Here is a 21,818-nt window from a genome sequence, read left to right as displayed (position 1 = left end):
TATATATATATATATATATATATATATATAATCTATCCAACTTATTCAATTTCTATGCTTCAGAGTATTCAAATGTCCTCCTTTTCCTTATGACATTTAGTAGCAAAAGCAAAAAGCAGTGGTGAGGCTGCTTGATCAAGGAAGTCTTGCTGGTTAAGTTAGATAAGAAAACTGGTTGGACACACAAGCACCAACATCGCTCACTAGGGACCACCATCCAAACCACAATATACTAATGAACAACTATGCCTGTCTTTTCAGCAGGAGTATTATGAAAAATATGTTTATTATAAATATAAACATAAGTATGTGTAGTATACATGCCTAGTTTAGTGATGCCGATCTCCTTTAGGTCCTCCAGGGTAATATCACTAATGAAGTCCATATTGTCGTAGCCGTTCTGAACCAGAGTCTGGTAGTATTGACTGAGACCAATTGCAGACAGCCATTCAGCCAGATTTGACTACAAGTTTACACAAAAACTTAGTAACTGATATGAACAGCAAGTTCAGTTGTACCTGTACAGTACATGTGTGTATATACATACAGTGGGATCCAAAATCTAAAACATAGCGAAAACAGGCTAACAGAACTTCTCTAATTATATAGAAATTCAGCAAACCATTTTATATATATATTTTTAAAAAATTTACACGAATTTCAGAATTTCTTAATATTTGTTTTGGCTTTCTTTTGGTTCAATAACTCCACGAGTTTGTGTAAGACCTGATAATCTTGTTCTACAATATCAAGTCATACATCTACTTATTTGAATAGAGACCTAAGAATAGTACAGGATCTTAAATATTTCTTATTCATTTTAGTTTATTATTATTATTATAAAAACTATAAAGCTTTCTGCATATTTTATTTTTTTATGTCCTTTATATTTTGAGTTCCAGACTTCTGGGACACCACTTTAATTATCTTACAGATTTCTCTTGAGGTATCCAATCTGGGAGGTTTATTTTGCTGATCTCTGAAAGCATTTTCTTCCTGTGCCCTGGTTTTGTCACCCCAATAGCAGTGAGGTCCTGTGGGGCGCACGCACGCGCACACACACACACACACACACACACACACACAGACAGACAGCTTAAAAAATCTCAAAATGGATATAAATAACTGTTAGAACTAATGTAAATATACATAACAATTGAATAATTATATATATAAACCACTGTTGGAATAAATTTATATATATATACATTTATATACATACAACTGAAGAATTATATACAAAAATGTATTATGTATTTGACTATTCTGACTGTCACTATAATGTACAGTGGACCCAAAACAATTTGGACACTAAAGTCCTTCTTCAAAACATTTGATTGTTCTAATCATATTTTGTGTCGAAGGTGTCTAAATACTTTTTGGGGCCACTATGCATAAATATATACAGTATGAAACATTTATTCTATCTTTTAACAGAAAAAATAATTAATCACTTTAATTAAATGTCATTGATTCATTCATTCATAAAGCTTTGTGTGTTTGCATTACCTCTGGTGTCATTCTACTTATGGTCTGCAGGTCATAACCAGCAGTGAGAAAGTTTGTTGTGTAGAACTGCAGCTGTGCACTAGTGAGCCATTCAACAACAGCCTCTGAGCTCTACAACACACACACACACACACACACATGGCAGGGAAAGACAAAAACACATCAATAATTCAGACATTCCTTTGACAGATTCATGATTCCAAGTCCTGATATGTGAAATCAAAGTGTGTCAGGCAGTACACACTCTAACCACTGTGTGGCAGCAAATAACATACCGGTACTTGATTCAGAATCATACTTCACTAACCAAAAGGTATCAAGGTAATACTGTGGGTTTTGGATATATTCTTTTAAATACCTTGAAATAAACCCTAACATTAAACCATAACATTCAGTGCTATGATATATCAAAGTACCATGGTATTATAATCTGATACCATGATGGCTTCACAGTACTTACTAACAAAGCAACAGCTTTGACTTACAAATTAACATATGTCTGATAAATGTTTTTGAACTGTGATATGTTTAGAAGTGTATGATCAACCTTCATTTTAATTTAATTTGAATCTCATTAAAACATGCACCAAGTATCTGACCATCCAAGAGACAAATATAGACACATTATGATTCACATAAACAAATCAGATCCACCACACACACACTTGCCTTGTTCTCAGCTGAAGCTTCATCTTTCCTCTGGAGCAATGGATCCACAAAGGGTTTCTTCCTTTGATGATGTGGGACAGCAGATGCACTCTGTGTGCGCTGAGAAGGTGCTATGGGAAAAAAATTTAATAAATAAATCCATTTTTTTTACCATGACATAGAAGTATGGGCTTATTAAAACATCTGGCGGCAAAGCACAATGGACATATGAGATGTGTACAAATCAGATATATGAGACAAACCTGTATTCTATCATCAGTCTATTATTTCAGCATTATTAGGGCTTTAACTGTACAAAATGACAGAAATAAATAGATAGATAGATAGATAGAAAGATAGATTGATAGATAGATCCTGAGAAATCTGTATATATATATATATATATATATATATGTCTGTGTGTGTGTATGTATAAAATGTGTATATAGTTTATAATATTAAAAAAACTCTGCTTTGCAAGTCTCAGTTTCCAGAGTACTACCATTGTATATATATATATATATTTATTTATTTATACATCGCAGTACCTGAATTAGGATCTAAAGACTGCGATTGGTCCATAAGATGTTCTTTTGCTTTGGCTGACTGGGACAGCACCGTGGCCAACAGCTAAAACACACACACACATTGCACACATATATGATCAATAATTTGAGAAAGAACTAGAGAGAAAGACAGACAAAGAGAGACTTTACACATCTGTCCTTTGTGCATTTATAGGCTTTGTGTGTGTCACACCTTCACACCCTCGGCCTGAGCATGCAGTCCTGGGACATTGAGGCCATGCATGTTCACTCCGGGTGAGTGTGTGGGGGTTGTTGGAACTGGCACAGGTGAGTTGCTGAGGTGAGCATTGGCATTACTGCTTTGTCCTCTAGTAGATGAACGTCCACTGGTGAGACTGCCTGTGCTGCCCATACTGCCTACACTGCCCACTGCTGGCAGACACAAGGGTATCATGTAAGAAAGCAGAAATAAAAAAACGTTGAGTATGTAATTTTTGTGTATGTTTGCTTTATTTGCCTTAAATAGAAACATGAGATTCAGAATGCATATTCAGTAGTTTAGTGTGTATTTAGGTTGCTGACAAATAACATTAACTTCTTATAAGGTAAAGTATTTGGATCATCCTCTGTTGTAACAATCAAATCTCTTTTGAGGTTGCATTAATTTCAAAACATTTAACCATATTGCTGTCACATTGGGTCACGAGATGCATGAGAACCATAACTGAATGCGCAAATGAGATTTGATTATATTTTCAGTGAATAACAACTTAAATGTTTCATATGGTTTTCATATGGTATGGTATGGTATCAGACTTGTAATATTGTGCTGTATGAACTGCTTTTATCTGCTATTTTACTTTAATATTATGAAAAAGGTCAGAAATTCTGCCAAACTTCTCCATGGAAAAAAATATTATAGGCACTAAATAGTCATGTTTGTTTATACACTAACATTCTTTTTTATTATTATTTATTAATTTATTTTGTATATTTGGAATTTAGTAAGACTTTTATAAGAAATTATACTTTTATTCAACAAAAACACATTCAATTGATCAAAAGTGACAATAAAGACGCTTTCTTCTCTTTGGTCAGCTTGGCAATGCTCTCATCCTGAGAGGCCATCTCCTCCGTCAGGTTTTTCACCTAAATGGAAACATTGATTACTGGTTTCATTATCAAGAGCCTGAATCACAATCTGCAGTATATATATATATATATATATATATAAAATACTGATCTTTGGATCTTTCTATTGATCAAAGAATCCTGAAAAAAATGTATCACTGTTTCCACACAATATTAAGAAGCACCACTGATTTCTACATTGATAATCTTAAGAAATGTTGCTTGAGCAGCAAATCAGCATATTAGAATGATTTCTGAAGAATCATGTGACACTGAAGACTGGAGTAATGATGCTGAAAATTCAGCTTTGCATCACAGGGAAAAAAAATAGTCTTTTAAAATATTATAATCATATCAAAACAGAAAACAGTTATTAAAAATTCTAAGAATATTTCACAATATTACTGTTTTACTTGATCAAATAAATGCAGCCTTGTGGTGCGCATACTGTCAAAAACACTAAAAACCTTACGGATCTCAAAACTTTTGAAAGGTAGTGTATATTTTTAAAAACATTTTTAAAAAATCCATGTGGTCTCTCAATTAATATGAGACCATAATAAAAGCTGCAAACATAATAAATATAAATAATAAAAGTAGTTTTAGATAAAGTATAGCATGTCACCTCAACTGTCCATTGAAAAACTATTTACCAGCTAAAGGTTTTCTCAGTACCCAAATCTCCTCATTAGCGCCACTCTGTTGGCCACTGAGGGTTGGAGAACCATGAGGGCTGGAAACAGATCCCCTTGAGCCTGCAAGATATCACATACACACAAACACAGTCATGTAAGAATGATAAACATTGCATTGCTTTGCAAACTCCTAATTGGCAACCACAGATACACACAGAGGGAGCAGAAAGCAAAGGGATCATTTGGGGCAGTTCAAATGGACTGTAGCATATCCGTCAGTAATCGGAGAGCCTTGCTGATGAAAATATGCTATGTTTGCAAATACAGTTTCATGCAAAAAATATTCAGACCCCTTTCTGAATTACAAAAATCCAGTTAGCTGTGAAATGTTATGTCTAGCACACAAAAAAAAAAGATTCTCATTAATGTAATGCAGTAATTAAAAAGTGATGCAATACAATTTGTTTTATTGATATATACATAAAAAGACAGTACAGCGAAAAAAATGCACTACTGTTAAAAAAAACTGGAGCTGGTAATATTTTAATCTATTTGAAAGAAATCTCTTATGATTACCTTGACTGCATTAATTTAATTCAAAAATACAGTAAAAACAGTAATATTATGAACTATTATTACATTTTCAAATATTTATATTTTAATATCTTATAAAAATAATTAATTCCTGTGATGGCAAAGTTGAATTTTCAGAATTACTCCAGTGTCACATGATCCTTAAGAAATCATTCTAATATGCTGATTTGCTGCTCAAGAAACATTTCTTATTATTATCAATGTTGAAAACAGTTGTGCTGCTTAATATTTTTTGAGGAAACCATGAAACATTCTTTTAGGTTTCTTTGGTGAATAGAAAGTTCAAACGAACAGCATTTATTTGAAGTATAATTTTTCTAACATTATAAATGCTTTTTACTGTCATCCATTTTTCCTCTTTGAATAGTATTAATTAAAGGGGTCATATGACGTTGCTAAAAAGAACATTGTGTTGTGATTGGCCGAATACCTCAAGCGTGTGACGGAAATGTTACGCCCCTTACCATACTGTGAAGGCGTGTCCCGGCCGGAGTGACGATTAAAACCCATTATAAACGAGGCATTTGTTGCATCCAGTGGGGACATAATTACTGATTATAATGACTTATACTGTTTTTATACATTGAGTATCGCGCCGCGTAAACATAAAACCATGTCTGCATTTGTGATCGGAGAAACGACAAACAACAAGCGCTAGTCGCGTTTGAATCATCAGTGGCAAATTCTTTAAATATAAAACATTTACTTACAGGCTGTGAGTCAGAAGCACCAGACTGTCCTTGCAAAGTTGGAACTGCCCCACTTTATAGAACAGCCTTTGAGCACAGACCCATTGTATGCTACTCTGCAGGTTCAGGAAACAGTCCTCCATAAAATGCGTCACACAGCATCACACACGGCGGGCTTGAGTGAGGAACGGCAGGCGGACTTGAGAACGGTGCGGCCGGCAGATTCGATGAAGGAGCGTCCAGCGGGCTCGCGGCAACCACATGTGACAACCCCGGGCTGGACACTGCTTCGTCCACGGTGAAAGCCGATCCGGCGATCGACAGAGCGAAGTTGATGTATTTCCTCAGCGGCCAGCACGGATCAGCTCTAGGCATGACGAAGCGGATATCGTCCTCTTTTGGAAGGCCAAACAAAGTAGTTTCGCTTTCACAACTAAACACACAGCATCTCCACAACATGGCGCCGGCGGCAACAATACTACAGCGAGAATAAAAGTTACGCCTCTTTCTTCTTTCTCTTTCTCTTTCCTCTTTCAAAGTTCTTTCTTTGCGTGAACATTTGTGCGGTGTTATGCAAATCTTCCCACACAGTGACGTAGACATGTGGGGGCGTGTTGGAACGAGCCATTTTAGGAGGACGTGGACAAGTCTTAACTTTTATAAAGAATATTTCTTTGGATTTGAGACTTTAGTCTTTGCAACTTTACAGATCTTCTTTATGCACCAAGAGCTTGTAACACTCCAAAGAGAAAGGAAAAATTGAAATCGCATCATATGACCCCGTTAACTCCAAAAAAAATCGTATTGACCCTTTTGAGCAGTAGTGTATATGACATATAACCATGAAATGCTAAATAGTATGTCTTTTTCATATTATGATCATTTTTGCACTATATGGTAAAGAGAATAGGGGAGAAATGTGCTTAATTTACAAAAAATTATGTCATAATGGTTAAAAAAATATATACATATATTTTCTTCATGCAAAATATGATTTTTAACCTTGGGGTGAAATATGACCTGGACATTTTCTTGATTTGATTATTCAGATTGACCCAAATATAACTGACTGCTTTTTTTTTCACATCCGACTTTTACAATGTCATTCAGATTCACATCTGTTTACTGCATTTTACTATGGAGTAAAAAAAAAAAAAACAGGTTTATGATATGATATGCTCATGATGGGTAAATGTGTGTATTTTTCTGGCTGTGTATGTGTGTGTTTATACCTGTCTCTTTTTGTGGCTCCTCTGAGCAGGAGGAGGCTGGTTCATACCCAAATGTGCTGCAGATAGGCATATTATAGCCAAATGAGGTGAAGAGGGGCTGATGGGTAAGGGGCTGGGTAGGAGGGGGTGGGGGAGTGAGGGGCAGAGAAAAAATGTGGAAGGAGTCACCGTTCACCATGACAACTGAACCAAATGCTGGCGGACGGATCTGTATCTTAAGATACTGTTGGGTCGAGGGACCTGGGTACAATAGAACGGCAACACCAAAAAACACAAACAACAAGAACAAGAAGAGCTCCACTGGGAGTCTATGGCACATACCTGTACCACTGATTTTAATGGCGCAAATTTCAATGTTTATCCAACAAGAGGCTCTAAACACACTATCTGGGTCTCAGACTTCAATTGAAGTTTATGAGAGCATTGTGAGTGCTGTTTGCTTTGGAAAAAACAATGAGCTATCATTTAGGACTTTTTTTCTGATTGCGATTTAAAATAATAATAATAATAATAATTAGTAGTACTAATAGCATTAGTACTAGTCTAATTATTATTATTATTATTATTATTATTATATTAATAAAATATTAAAGTAAGATATACTACTAATATTTCACTGTAAAAAAGTATTTAAGAAAAAAGAATGTGAAATTGGTCAATTTGGCTGAATTTTTTCTGCGGTAAACTGCAGGAGCTTATCTTTTGTTAACATCAGTTGGTTTATAAGCACTTCTAATTACAAGTTTGGAAAGATAGTTTGCTCATGTTGCCCAAATGCACAGTAAGCCACCCAAGCTCAGAGTAGATGCAGAGATGAGTTCATGTGGAGCAGCATTCACTGCAAACTGAGCCACTCCGAGACACTGAAATCACCGGATCATGAGCTGTTCACGCATACATGAATACAGTGCCACAGTTCACTCTGAAACCTGCAGCGCATATATTTATTGAATTAAAGTGCAACCTTTGCGATTTGGTAATTGTACTAGGCCACATCATTTTGTTTTTATTCCAATTAATCATGCAGCACCATTTTAAATCACTATATTTTTTGTGTTTTCCTAAAAGTCCAGCTTCTCTAAAATAGACTGGATCCTAAACAGCCCAACACAGCCTCAATGGATTAAGTAATAGTTTGAGAAGTATTTTTTACATATCAACTTACAGACACCGGAATAAAAACTGTAAATCTGAATACACATTCTGATACTGATAAGTGATGTTGTTTCTTCACTTTCGAGAAGCAGCAGCCGCCACTGATCTGTGTGTATAAATGTGTGAAAGCCTGTTTGCATGTGTGTGAATATGCAGAAGAGAGAATCCACTGATGTGAGTTGAAGGAAAATAAAGGGGGGCATGGAAACTATGGTACAGGTGGACGGAGAGATGACTAAACAGTGACAGATAGATGAACCACTCTCACTCTCTTTTTCACTCTCTCTCTTTCAACTTTTCGAGCTGATGCCTCTAATTAGAATCACTTGACTGGTGATAAAGGGCAGGACAGTTGGATATGGAGTGAATGAACGACCACCCACACATCCACATCCACTAGGAGTACCCATTTTGAAATACAGACAGCTATGATAAATTCTGAAGATACAATAATTGTGTGATTTCATTATGTTTACAACTTCAAATCATTTCAAAGAAAAAAAAAATATATATATATATATATATATTGCTATGCTGTTGCGAGGGTGTTCTTAGTGGTTTTGTTTAATGCATTGCTATGGTCCTCTGAGTAGTTTTTAATGTGTTGCAATGTGGTTGCCAGGGTGTTCTGGGTGGTTGCTCAAGCTGTCCAATCTACTGTATGTCTCTATGATATTCTGGTCCCTCCATCAATGTAAATCTATGGGATTTTATCATCCATCAGGAAAAAAAAAAATTATCTGATGACTTTCTCTCTTAAGCAAGCGGCATAATTTGAGGTATCATTTATGTCAGTAGCACAAATCGTAGTTTATAAGCTTAACACTTCAAATTAGAGGTTTGTTCCAATAGAAATAGTAATGTCTACTCCCCTAGTACTTGATTTATCTATTGAGTACTCAAGAGGACAAAATAAACAAAATGCCCATCCCTAACATATGTATTTAGAAATGCATGCACTAAATACAAAACACACCCAGACACACACACACACACACACACACACACACACACACACACAAACACAAATGGACATATATTTGCCAGGTGCCATGTGCCAGGTAGATGAGCTTCAGATTGACCTTAATGTAAAATGTGCATATGTGTCACATAGAAGACTCATGTGATGATGCGATGACACACCTGCCCTTTTGATGACTTCCACCATGTTGGACGGAAAGTAACCCACGCGGTCATTTCCTGTATGGTTGTCGTGGATACAGCCCTTCCATAGTCCATCAGAATGCTGCTCCAAGACCTAAGCAGCAAACAGAAATGCTCCAGAATGGGCCTGCAGGAGAAAGCTACTAAGGCTTTAAAAATGTTCTTTTTGCTCATTATTATTTTGGTCTTTTGATCGTTTGTTTATTTAATTGTTTTATTTAATACAATTCAATTTGTTAACATTAATGAACTATGAAGAACAATTTGTATAGCATTCAAAAGTTCAAAAGAACAGCATTCATTTGAAATTGCTAAATTTTGTAACATTATAAATGTCTTTCCTGTTACTTTTGATCAATTTAAGGCATCCTTGCAGAGTAACAGTATTAATTTATTTTTAAAAAATCTTACTGATCTGAACTTTTTAATAGTAGTGTACATAAAGAAGCACTATATAGTTAAAAAGTGTTTCCTCCCCCTTAAAAAGTATTATATGCATGCCGTCCCTGGGTGTAAGGGTTAGCTAAGCTTCAGAAAATACACACCTTGCTACATTGTTAATGTTCAAGAATTACTTCTTTACCGTGATGATGTCGCCTGCTTTAATATTGAGGCTTGTCAGGTCATAGTTGTTGCAGTAATCCTTCAGAGCCCTCACTTGCATGGCAGCTGATGCATCTATATGCAGGAACACACACAGAGATACCCGTGAATTTAGAAAGCCTTGGACATTTCTATATGAATTTGTGTTTTCAGAAACTCTCTCCCATTGTACCTCTCAGCATCTGTTTGATTTCCTTGCTGGCTTGGGTAGTGGTGAACTGGTTAACAATATCCAGCGCTGTCTGACAAAATGTGTTCCTCACCCCGGCACTGATACCACTCTGGAGAGACAGATAAAACATTCACATGGTACATAATGGTTACACTGTCTAAACACATTCATATATACAAACATTATCAAATTCCCAAACACAACCAGGGACCAAAATTTACACTCAACAAGTGCCAAATGCATATAAAAGTTGGCTTTGGTGAGTAAATAAAGCAGAGCTGGCTGGTTATGTTTCAAATCAAACACACGCAACCTAGAAGACATCTGTTATGACACTTCTATTGTTGTTTCTTCTAAAAACTTTTATCTTAGTGAAGTATTAAGATTAAAGGTTCATATTAGATGCCTAAGGTTTGCCTAATTCCACTGTCACAGTGACAGAGTACATTTCCATTCAAAACTTTGGGGTCAGTAAGATTTTTATTTTATTTTTTCTGAAAGAAATTACTACTTTTGCTCAGCAAGGTTACCAAAAGTGACAGTAAAGACATTTAAAATGTTAACAAATTTTCAATTTCAAATAAATGCTGCTTATTTGAACTTTTTTGAACTTGAAAAAAACTTATTACAGTTCCACAAAATGCAATTGTTATCAAAATTGATAAGAAATGTTTCTTAAGCAACAAATCAGCATATTAAAATGATTTCTGAAGGATCGTGTGAAACTGAAGACTAGAGTAATGATTGCTGAAAATTCAAGTCTTAAGTCGCTTGGGTAATAAAAAAAGCCAACAATACATTGTATGGGCCAAAATTATTGATTTTTCTTTTATGCCAAAAATCATTAGGATATTAAGTAAAGATCATGTTCCATGAAGATATTTTGTAAATGTCCTACCGTAAATATATAAAAAAAATGTATTATCATTAGTAATATGCATTGCTAAGGACTTCATTTGGACAACTTTAAAAGCGATTTTCTCAATATTTAGATTTTTTTGCACCCTCAGATTCCAGATTTTCAAATAGTTGTATCTCGGTCAAATATTGTCCTATCCTAACAAACCATACATCAATGGAAAGCTTATTTATTCAGCTGTCGTGTGATGTATAAATCTCAATTTCAAAAAATTGACCCTTATGACCCTTATAGTTTTGTGGTCCAGGGTCACATATAACACAGCTTTATTGGTGTTCAGTTTGCAGTCAAATGAATTACTCACATCCAGCAGCAGTCGTACAGCCTCAGTTTTCCCACAGAGAGCAGCTTCATGCAACGCTGTACCTGATTTCGTCTGACGGTTTATATCTATACCAGCCTGGATCAGTAACCTGAACACAAGCACACAAGAAAACTTCATAGAAGCATTTTATTTTTTATTTAAACACATTCTTTGACAACACTATTCTAAACAGTACAAAGTTTATTAAAAAAAAAAACAATTTAAAAATACAGTCTACCTTTCCAGTCTTAGTTCTATTACTAATTTATTAATACTAATAAACGCTTCTTTCCTTTTTATTAAAATAAAAACTCGAAGGGGTCCAAACACATTAAATGCAAGTAATTATCAATTTGCAGCACTTTAAATTACAGTAAGTCTAAAATGTGTCCTCCACACCCATCCAAACAAACACACATTCATACTGATCCACAAATAACCTAAAATGTGCATTGTGTGATGCAATTACTAATTAACGTTGTGTGTCACTAGGCTGTGATGGCAATGTCCATCAAAGGGAAAACTAGGACATACAGATTGAATATGTGTGTGCAAATCTAATGAATGAAGACTCCAGGAACTGATCGGACAGCCCACAGTGCCTTTCATTTATCTCATCATCCCTGATCCCTTTGCTCCTGACCTGTCTTAGCACATCAGTCATGCAACAGAGAGTTTTGTGTCAGTGAGCTAAACGCTGTGTCAGGATTTCGCACCATCAATGTCTGTCCCCTTGTACGGAATTTATTACTACTGAATGAAAGCAATAATAAAACCAGTGCAATGCCTTGTTTGCAATGTATGCTTACAAAGGCTGCATATATATATTTGCAGCCCTTTTTTTAACTGTAATGTATATTCTACATAAAATTATGTTCATATACAGAAGTCATGTGAGTCCAAATTGTGAAGAATCTAAAAAAATCTTTGTAGAAATGTAGTAAGGTTTTAAAAATGATATTTAATACATTAATTTTGATTAAAGTCAATAAAGGCAGTACAACAACTACTGCTATGATATATAAATATATATTTTATTTAACATTAATAAAAACTACAGGAGGGAAATGTGTTTGATTATCATCAAAGGAATGCCACAATGCAAAAAGTGTTTATGGTCCTCAAAATAATATATATAATTGTTCACCAAAAATAAAAGTCATAGTAAGACAAGAATTCATGATACTCAAAATATAGAGGATAAATCTGTTCTAATCACTTCAGTGGATAGTTTGAGATTTAAGTTCTAATACATGCCAAATTACATGTGCAACATTTGAGCACTTTTATAATAATGTGCTCATGTGAACTGCACCAGCCTGTGTATGTAACCTTTTATGTATGTAAGATGTAACCTAAATGATGACTTTCCCACTGTTAAAGCTTCAGTGCATATGTTGAAATAAAGTGCAGAAAAATAAAGTCCAGTGAGCACCTACTTGATGGTCTCGATATGTCCATTCTTGGCAGCCAAATGGAGTGGGCTGATGCCATTGGGATCAGAGGGCTTTGGTTCTAACATAGCAGCACACATGTTACTGTTCAGGAGCAACTGCACCACCTGTACAACACACAGAAAATATGCATGCATACTGTACAAACACAATTTACACAGGTGTGCAAAATTATTTATTTATTTAAAGGGATAGTTCACCCAAGATGAAAATCAAAATAAATAATTATTCTGTCATCATTTGCTCACCTTCAAGCTGTTTCAAACCTGTATGAGTTTCTCTCTTCTGCTGAATATAAAACATATTTTGGTAATCAAAGTTGCTAATCCCCATTGAAAAAATATTAAGGAAGTCAATGGGGACCAAAAACTTCAAAATATATTTGAGTGTGTATGTGTGTTCTGCAGAAGAAGAAAAAAATCATACAGGTTTAGAACAACATGTGTCAGACCCTGTTCCGTGTTTTGTGTGTTTTGCTTCCCAAGTGTTTCCTTATGTCCTTATTTTGTCTTCCTGTTTCCTGTTCCCATTATGTTCCCTGATTAGTTCCATTAGTTCCAGCTGTGTTATTAATTATCTTCATTTGCTCCTGTGTATTTAAAGTGTTCCCGGTTCTTAGTTCTTTGTCTGGTATTGTATATGTCATTTTGTGAGAACTTGCGCTACTCCTCGTCTCCTCGCTCCTTCGTTCCCGTGCTCCCAGTGTGAATCGTGACAGAACAGCGGACAAGGACAGTAAGCGGCAGTAAACTATCCCTTTTCCCTGTGTTTGTTTTTCGTTTTTAAAGTCTTTTTTTTTTCCTGTGTGTTTCTCCCTGCGGCATGGAAGTAGCTGCTCGTTTTATCGCCCTAGCCCACAGAGATCTCGCCTTCATGGAGTATGCATGGGAGTTCAGCAAGATCGCCGCAAAAACAGCACTGGACGATGCCACGCTCAACTCTCTGTTCTGGATCGGGGCCAATCGCTATCGCCCTGTGGACCTCCCAGATATCACAGGACTGAGCTGGAGGGAAGGGATCCTCCGGTGTCTGGAGAGCGTCCAGCCCCGACCCAGAACCAGCCCGCCGGCCGTTCCTCAGTCAAGCCCGCGCCCGCTCCGAAGTTAAGCCTGTCGGCCGCGGCATTCTTAAGCCCGCCGGCTGCTCCGAAGTCAAGGCCGCCGGGTGCTCCGATGTCAAGCCCGCCGGCCGCGGCATTATCAAGCAAGACTTTAGTGTTTGCAACTTTACAGATCTTCTTTATGCACCAAGAGCTTGTAACACTCCAAAGAGAAAGGAAAAATTGAAATCGCATCATATGACCCCTTTAAGATTTGAGAGAAGATAATCTGCAAAGATTCTCCTTATGTGTGTGCTGCAACCAGATTTCATAATCGGTTAGGATTTTAAAACTCCTGTAGTGTGAGCCCAGCTTTAGAGACTGCAATGACTTAAGGGTGAGTAAATGGTGACAGAATATTAATATATGGGGGAACTGTCCCTTTAAAAAACAAGTTAGAATAAACTCTTATGGAAGAACCTCTTGTGCTCATTTGGAAGCGGTGAAAACCAGCTGTGAGTACATGTGGGTTTCCTGCATTTGGCTGAGAACGTGAGAAGAGGTGTAGTTCCCACAATCCCACAGGGGAGCACCGCTTCTCATCTATCTTATCACAAACCCCTGTCTACATGCAGACAGACACAGACACAAACACAGCATAACTGACCGTGACTCGTCCAAATTCGCAGGCCAAATCTAGAGGGGTTTTCCCAGCGTGGTCTCTGAGGCAGGGGTTTGACTGATGTTGGAGCAGCATCTCGCTCTGCAGACACACACACACACACAGTACCCTACAGTCAGTATGTGTGTGTGTACAGCATGACTCTGATTGTTTATGTGTGTGTACTCACTCCTTCATAATGGCCGTGTTGTGATGAGAGGTGTAAAGGGATCTGTCCCTCATCTGATTGGCTGTTGACTGATGAGCCCGCTTTGAGCAGCATTTTCATGGGCTCACACTTGCCCTGCCAAGCAGCATAATGTAAGGGCCGCATCCCTTCAGAAAAAGTGAAGAGTTTGAATGAGAAACGTATACCCTTTTTTAAAAGAAATTAATACTTTTATTCATCAAAGGACACATTAAATTGATCAAAAGTGACAGTAAAGACATTTGTAACATTAAAAAATTTTTTTATTTCAAATAAATGCTGTTATTTTGAACTTTTATTCATCAAAGAATCCTATAAAAATGGATGATGATTTCCACAAAAATATTACACAGCAAAACGTTTCAAAAAATGTTTCTTGAGCAGCAAATCAGCATATTAAATGATTTAATGACTGCTTTGCCATCAGAGGCATAAATTATATTTTAAAATATATTCAAATAGAAAACAGTTATTTTAAGTGAGAACTATTTTGATAATTGATTCATCTGCATATTAAGTAAATACATACTGTACATATGAGACCGTTACTACTAAAAAGACTCAATACACCTGCATGTGTATGTGGTGCTGTGTGTTTGTACCTTTCTGGTCTTTGATGTCAACGACAGCTTGCGACTCAAGTAACAGTGAAATCAGCTCCACGTTACCATTAAGAGCAGCATGATGCAGGGCAGATAACCTATAAAACAAAAGCACACAAACACATAATGCATTAACCATTTCTAGTGACATATAGAATCTGTTTAGGTTTCTGGAGGGAAACCTGTGGAATAGATGTAAACAATATAAGGTATGAAAGTAGGAGAAATCGTTTGGCATAAGAATATGGCAAAAGTAACTGTACCTTTCATTGGCTCACATTATAATGAGAAAGACCAGATCATAATATCAAATTTAATACAAGAAGTCATTGTTACAAAAAGAGTTAATGAGTGCAATTGTGAGAAATTAAATTAACCCATTCTATCTTAAATAAGCATGAAAGCCCATTCCTGCCATACAAGAAAAAAAAAACATTCTTTGGTAAATCCTAATCATGATAGAAAGCCATAATTATGAGACAAAAAAACGTTCTTTGGTAAATCCTAATTATGATATAGAAAGCCATAATTATGAGACAAAAAGTTTAAATTATGAGATAAAAGGTCTTAATTATGACTTGAGTCAAAATTATGACATGAACAGTCAAAATTATGACTTAAAGTCTAAATTATAAATTATAGTCTAAATTAAAACATAAATAGTATCTTATCATTTCAAATTGATGTCATAATTTCTATGAAGTCATAATTATGACAAAAACAAACTTTTCTTTTTTTAAATTTATGTTATAATTTCGACTTTTATCTCAGAATTATGACTTAGTATCTCAGAACTTTTTATGTCATAATTACAATTTACCACAGCATGGTGTCATTTAGCTGTTAGAAATACTGTGTGTTTAAAATAGAAGCAACATTGGGACCTACAATATAGGTATCTAAAGTAGGTTAAATCCTTTTTAATAAAATATATTGAATGCTGGTTGCATCAAAAACACTCTGATAGCTAGACATTTTGATGAAATAGTGATCATTGCACATTTTAAAGATTTTTTTTATTTTTTATTCAGTCATACATTTTTATATCATACTTTAATGATACAATTGGCCAAAACCTCACAGCTATGATCAAATCTTGTGTGGTAGCTGTCAGTAACAGTGTTAGCATCTGTTTGGTGCAACGAGTCCAAAATAGACACATTTCAAGTGACTGGATTTGGCAACCAGAAAAAAAAGACACGGAAAATTTCAATGAAAATCAGAAAAGCATTGTGCACATTTCTGGTTAAAAAGGAAAGGCAATCAACAGACACTTAAAACGGGAAGCATCACCATTCAAATCAGCAGCAAGAGTCAAAGCTAGTCCACAGTTTAGTAAAATGTGGGCAACCTCTTTAAGTTATTTTTGACTGTGCTGTATTGACTGCTTTGATAGCGTGTAATACGGTAGTGCATTTTTTGTTTTGATACTTATATCCGTCTTTTATCAGACTTTTCTGAGAAAGATTTTTTTTTTTCTTTCGACTCGTCACCCATGCTGGTAGCTAAATGCATTATCAGAAGAGCATTATCAGAAGAATATTATCAGAAATATGAAAATATTCATATATACGTTGAACAGCATATATTAAACATGTATTTAACATGCAATTAAATGAGGAAAAACAAACTCAGGGTAGATGATTTGTAGAAAACAGAATCTGGTAGTGAATGACAGGCATTATTATTCTGCAGAAATTCTTCAGGTGAATCAGTGTGTAGGCCTGTGTCTAGGCCTGCTCTTATTATGTGGTCTAAATATCTTTTTTTTAGTTCTTTTTTCCAGCCCAAGCGCTTTCAGCCTCCTCTGTAACTTTTTAGAGAGTCCCTAATCGGTCTTCATTGCAGCTCAACTCTGCCAATTTACTCCGATCCCTCATCCGATCCCTCACTGCCTAACTGAGCAGGAGGCTATGACCTACTTCCATGAGTAAAAGATTTTTCTCTGCCAGAGCCCCAAGCCACATGTGTACACACACACACACACACACACAACAACACACACACTTACTCTAATACACTTCAGCATTCTAATAACAACACACCTGAATTCTGCACTGTAGGAATCTTGAGAATTCATACAAAAGTTCATTCTTTTCAGAATCCAATCAATTGCTAATGAATAAAATTAATAAAAAATGCCCTTTCACTTCCAAACAATGTTCCCCCTAAAGGCAATTTTCACACTACTGGAGTTTAAACGTCGACAGATTGCTGTGCTGTTCAGACTACATGACTTGCTGTCTGTCTTGAAGTCGTTGTGATGTTCACACTACGTGACACTATGTAAATTATCCGCAACTGGCCTTGGGGTCACACACAGTACACGAGCTAACAACAACTCTGTCACTCAACGACTCTATATGGTCCCGTTTTGTCACGAAAACACACACGAGAAGATTAGATTATATATAAATAAAAGATTACATTAGGGATGTAACGATTACCGGTTTGACGATAAATCGTGATAAAATACCCCACGGTTAGTAATACCGTTTCATATTTTAATTATCACTATAACCGTATTCGATTACCGCGATTTGAACAACTGAGGATAAATAAATACTGTCCAGCACAGGGCTCCAGAGTGCAACCAAATGGGCACATTTTGCGACCATTTTTTCTGCCCGTGTGACTAAATTTTGTGTGCGGTCGCACTGGCGCTACCACCGCATTGTTCAACTCATAAGCTCTGCCATTTCTGCTGCATATGAGAAACATCAAACGGCAAACGAAACTGAAAGCATAACGAAGCCGCGCGACTCGTTTGAACTGCGCAGCGCTTATAGAGTGTAGAGCATGGTTTATACTCACCGCGTCAGCACGAGCGCGAAGCTGTCCAGCACATTTTAACAATACCGTGATAATACCGATAACCGTGATCATTTTGGTCACTATAATCGTGATAAGAAATTTTCATTCCGTTACATCCCTAGATTACATAATATTGTATTATATTATAAGCCTAATAATAATTGACCTCAAAAAGGGAATTCATGAGCTTCATTTTCTAAGGTAACCTAAAAGGTGCATCATTTAGTTACATCAAGGGTCAAATCAAATATAAATAGCACATTAAAGTTGAAAGTTACACACTTTTTTTGTGTGTGCGCTTTACAGGAATGTGTTTGCTCAGGTGGCCAAAATATTCACCCAATACAGAAAATGTGTGCTCCGCAAGAAAAAAAATTATAGGGAACATTGGCTGCAAATATTGTTTCCTGTTGACTTTTTAATAGGCAGTGGCCTTTGAAAAGTCCACATCAGCTGATCACAACTGAATTTAAAGATGAAACTCACCCGTCTGTGTCCTGGAAATTCACATTCACTTTTTTAGCAGCACCCAGGAGCTCTGCAGGAGAAAAAAGAAAACATTTTTGAACAATAAATTATTATTAGATGTTAGATATTATACTGTATGTAACAATATTATACTAGTAAAATACTGCTAGAATAATATTAGTATAATATTGTTTTTTATGAAATGTTCTTACACCTTGTTAAATAAAATATAACAAATAAATAAATATAATAAATATAATACTAAATCTGTAAATTGCATTTTAAACATAGATAATGTTTCTGGAAATACACCATATGATGTGCAAATCAGGGGCGTTTCCTCCAAGTAGGCAAGGGAGGCAGAGTCTCCTCAAAATATTGGATGAGAAAAAAAAAATCGTAGTACAAAAATAAAACAAAGCCAATATTACAAAATATAACATTAAAGAGTGTATAAATCACTCGTTTTTCTAAAGAAACATTGTCCAACAGCGACCCCGCCTCTTGTGTTTTTAGTGAGTAATCAGCTTGGTCAAATTTAAAGTAAATCTCTGTGTCTGTGACCAATATTTACCAAGCTTTGATGACTTGTGAACCGAAAAATTCAAAAATAGTTAAAACTTAACTATTAAAAAGAATAGCTGAACATAAGTTAAAAAAAATATTATATATATATTGTTTAAATTGTTACTGCCTTGAGTTATTATTTTGGAATAAATGTAAAATGCTTGATGAGATTCATACTTGGCTTTAATAAATAGAATATTGATTACATTGTTAATGTAAAAAAATAAAATAGAGGTTTTGTTGTTGTTGTTTTTCTGGTAGCGTAAGTAATGTTTATTTAACCAAGAAAATGTGACTGGGACAGGAATTTACATTTGAATTTTTTTTTTTTTTAAAAGGACTTTGCATCCTCATTTCAGAACACCACCGCACACCACTGGTGCATATACACCGAATGTTGGCAATACTTGAAATGCTGAAAATATATCAAATTATTACTGTTTCATGCTGAAATTTTACTAAAATCACATAATAATAAATACATAAGTTATATGAACATATTTGAATTTAAAAAGCATTCTTAATTCTGTTCTGAACAATTTCATACTTGGATGCAGAAGTCTAATTAGCACGTATAAAGTACTTTCCCACTATTATCTCGAGGAGTAAGGACAAAGAACACCACCGCACACCACTGGTGCATATACACCGAATGTTGGCAATACTTGAAATGCTGAAAATATATCAAATTATTACTGTTTCATGCTGAAATTTTACTAAAATCACATAATAATAAATACATAAGTTATATGAACATATTTGAATTTAAAAAGCATTCTTAATTCTGTTCTGAACGATTTCATACTTGGATGCAGAAGCCTAATTAGCACGTATAAAGTACTTTCCCACTATTATCTCGAGGAGTAAGGTCAAAGCGAGACATGGATCAGTCACAGAGGGGATTCCTCTCAGTCAAAGCCAGCAGGTAGAGTTTCCATTCATTAAACTCAAGCAAAACTGTTTAATCACAGCTGGTTATGAGCCACACATTCACACAACCACATATTACAGCAAACCACTGACAATCCTAATCAAAATCAGTTATGCATTCAGGTCTGGGTGATATTTCCATCAAATGTCTATGGCTCAATATATTAATCTCCAGATGTATATGTGTGTGTATGTGTGCTAAATGAAAGTGGTCCAGATGGCAGCTTTCTCAGAGGGTGAGACATGGGATGGGGGTGTAGAGACAGACAGAAAGCGAGAGAAATTTATAATACAGGAAAATATCACTGGTGAAATAAACAAACTGTATGTGTGTGTGTGTGTGTGTGTGTGTGCTGTTCATTTAACCTTAATAATAGTCTTATTCCACTAAACATGCTTAAGAAGCTATTCATAATGCATAAATTATATTATTATTCATTCTCACTGATCACAGCATAATCAATTATGCTTATGCCTTGGTGAGGATGAGGCATTAATTAGTTTCCCTATTCAAAATTATCTCTTGAAAAAGGTAAATTAATAGATATGTAATTATTGCACATTTAATATACAATAACTAATTACGCATCTCATTTTCTACAAACACACTCCCAGACATTCAATCTAAGTCACCTTCAGAAAGACTACAGAATGCAATGAGAAAAATGCAAACGAGCATTTCCATGACAACTCAATGTCACTGTGATGCTAATTAGAGAATGTGACAGAAATACCATGGCAACACCTCACCTGAAGTTGCTATGCAATGTCTCTTTAGTAACCATAATGATGGTATCATGATAAATTAGGAAGTTGGGGGGAGAAACATACATTTTGTAAACATTCACACGCTGGCACCCATACAGTCGCACACCATGGGGTGTTTTGGAACATGGTCATAATCCTTCCATGTGATAAATTATTCATTTGATTATCACTGCAACCTCATTGGCGCCTGTTGCTATGGAAACCTTGATCTTAACCATGACAATAATAATCAGTGTTGCCCAGCCCCTGCTCACGAGTACAGAAAATCTTCTGTGCTTCAAACATTCTTTAATACTCATCTTCCCCTTGGATCCTCTTTCAATAATGCATTCAGTTTATTCACAGATTTATGTTTCAAAAGACCCAGCTGGGGTGTTTCAGAGTGTGTAAGACTTGAAAATCTACAAGAGGTTAAAGGTTAAGATGATGTAATCCATCATCTGTCATGGCAAAATGCTGAAATCAAATTCTTCCTCCGAGCATAACGAGACTTCTCCCCAAGCAATGCTTAAAATTAACAGAAATCCCTGGCATTGTGTTGCTGTACAGTTTATAGCCTTTTAAAGGATTAGTTCACCCAAAAATGAAAATCTTGAAATCATTCACTGACCCATGTTGTTCAAAATTGAGAGGAACACAAAACGAGAAGTTTAGCAGAATGTCCGAGCTGCTCTCTTCCTTACATTTAAAGCGGATGGGGACCAGGTGTTGTCAAGCTCCAAAAAAAAAGCACCATAAAAATAGTTCATATGTCTTGTGCACTATATCCCAAGTCCTCTGCATTCATTGTCAGGGCTCTGCCCTGGCAGCTTTGTCTGTGTTGTCTTTGTTTAATGTTTCTCTGTTTGTCTTGTGTTTTCACACATTGTTTTGTCTTTGTTTATGCTTGCCATGTATTCCTGTGGTACCACCTCCTTGTTTCCCTTGGTCACGCCCACTTGTTTAGGCCTTGTCTTGTCCTCGTTTCTGTAATTGGGCTCACCTGTCCCTCGTGTACTTTCCTCCCTTTATATTGTGCTGTTTTT

The 21,818-nt window shown here is 35.8% G+C and overlaps 1 protein-coding gene across 1 annotated transcript in view; it reads right to left on the bottom strand.

Annotated features, from left to right (window-relative positions):
- LOC107722956 (caskin-1-like) overlaps window positions 1–21,818 on the bottom strand; it is a 53,996-nt gene that overhangs the window by 6,424 nt on the left and 25,754 nt on the right. The window contains exons 2-18 of the mRNA XM_016531455.1: window positions 18,547–18,598; window positions 15,247–15,344; window positions 14,627–14,772; window positions 14,443–14,538; window positions 12,722–12,843; window positions 11,283–11,391; window positions 10,060–10,168; window positions 9,868–9,962; window positions 9,264–9,378; window positions 6,966–7,205; window positions 4,469–4,570; window positions 2,917–3,116; window positions 2,706–2,787; window positions 2,179–2,288; window positions 1,510–1,620; window positions 933–1,034; window positions 325–463 (exon numbers count right to left, since the gene is read on the bottom strand). Of these exons, the coding sequence (XP_016386941.1) occupies window positions 325–463; window positions 933–1,034; window positions 1,510–1,620; window positions 2,179–2,288; window positions 2,706–2,787; window positions 2,917–3,116; window positions 4,469–4,570; window positions 6,966–7,205; window positions 9,264–9,378; window positions 9,868–9,962; window positions 10,060–10,168; window positions 11,283–11,391; window positions 12,722–12,843; window positions 14,443–14,538; window positions 14,627–14,772; window positions 15,247–15,344; window positions 18,547–18,598 (2,028 nt within the window). The remainder of the gene's footprint in view (window positions 1–324; window positions 464–932; window positions 1,035–1,509; window positions 1,621–2,178; window positions 2,289–2,705; window positions 2,788–2,916; window positions 3,117–4,468; window positions 4,571–6,965; window positions 7,206–9,263; window positions 9,379–9,867; window positions 9,963–10,059; window positions 10,169–11,282; window positions 11,392–12,721; window positions 12,844–14,442; window positions 14,539–14,626; window positions 14,773–15,246; window positions 15,345–18,546; window positions 18,599–21,818) is intronic.

This window comes from Sinocyclocheilus rhinocerous, unplaced genomic scaffold (assembly GCF_001515625.1).
Source record: "Sinocyclocheilus rhinocerous isolate Xijiao unplaced genomic scaffold, SAMN03320098_v1.1 scaffold3, whole genome shotgun sequence".
Lineage (NCBI taxonomy): Eukaryota > Metazoa > Chordata > Actinopteri > Cypriniformes > Cyprinidae > Sinocyclocheilus > Sinocyclocheilus rhinocerous.
This window is presented reverse-complemented; position numbering and strand designations above follow the sequence as displayed.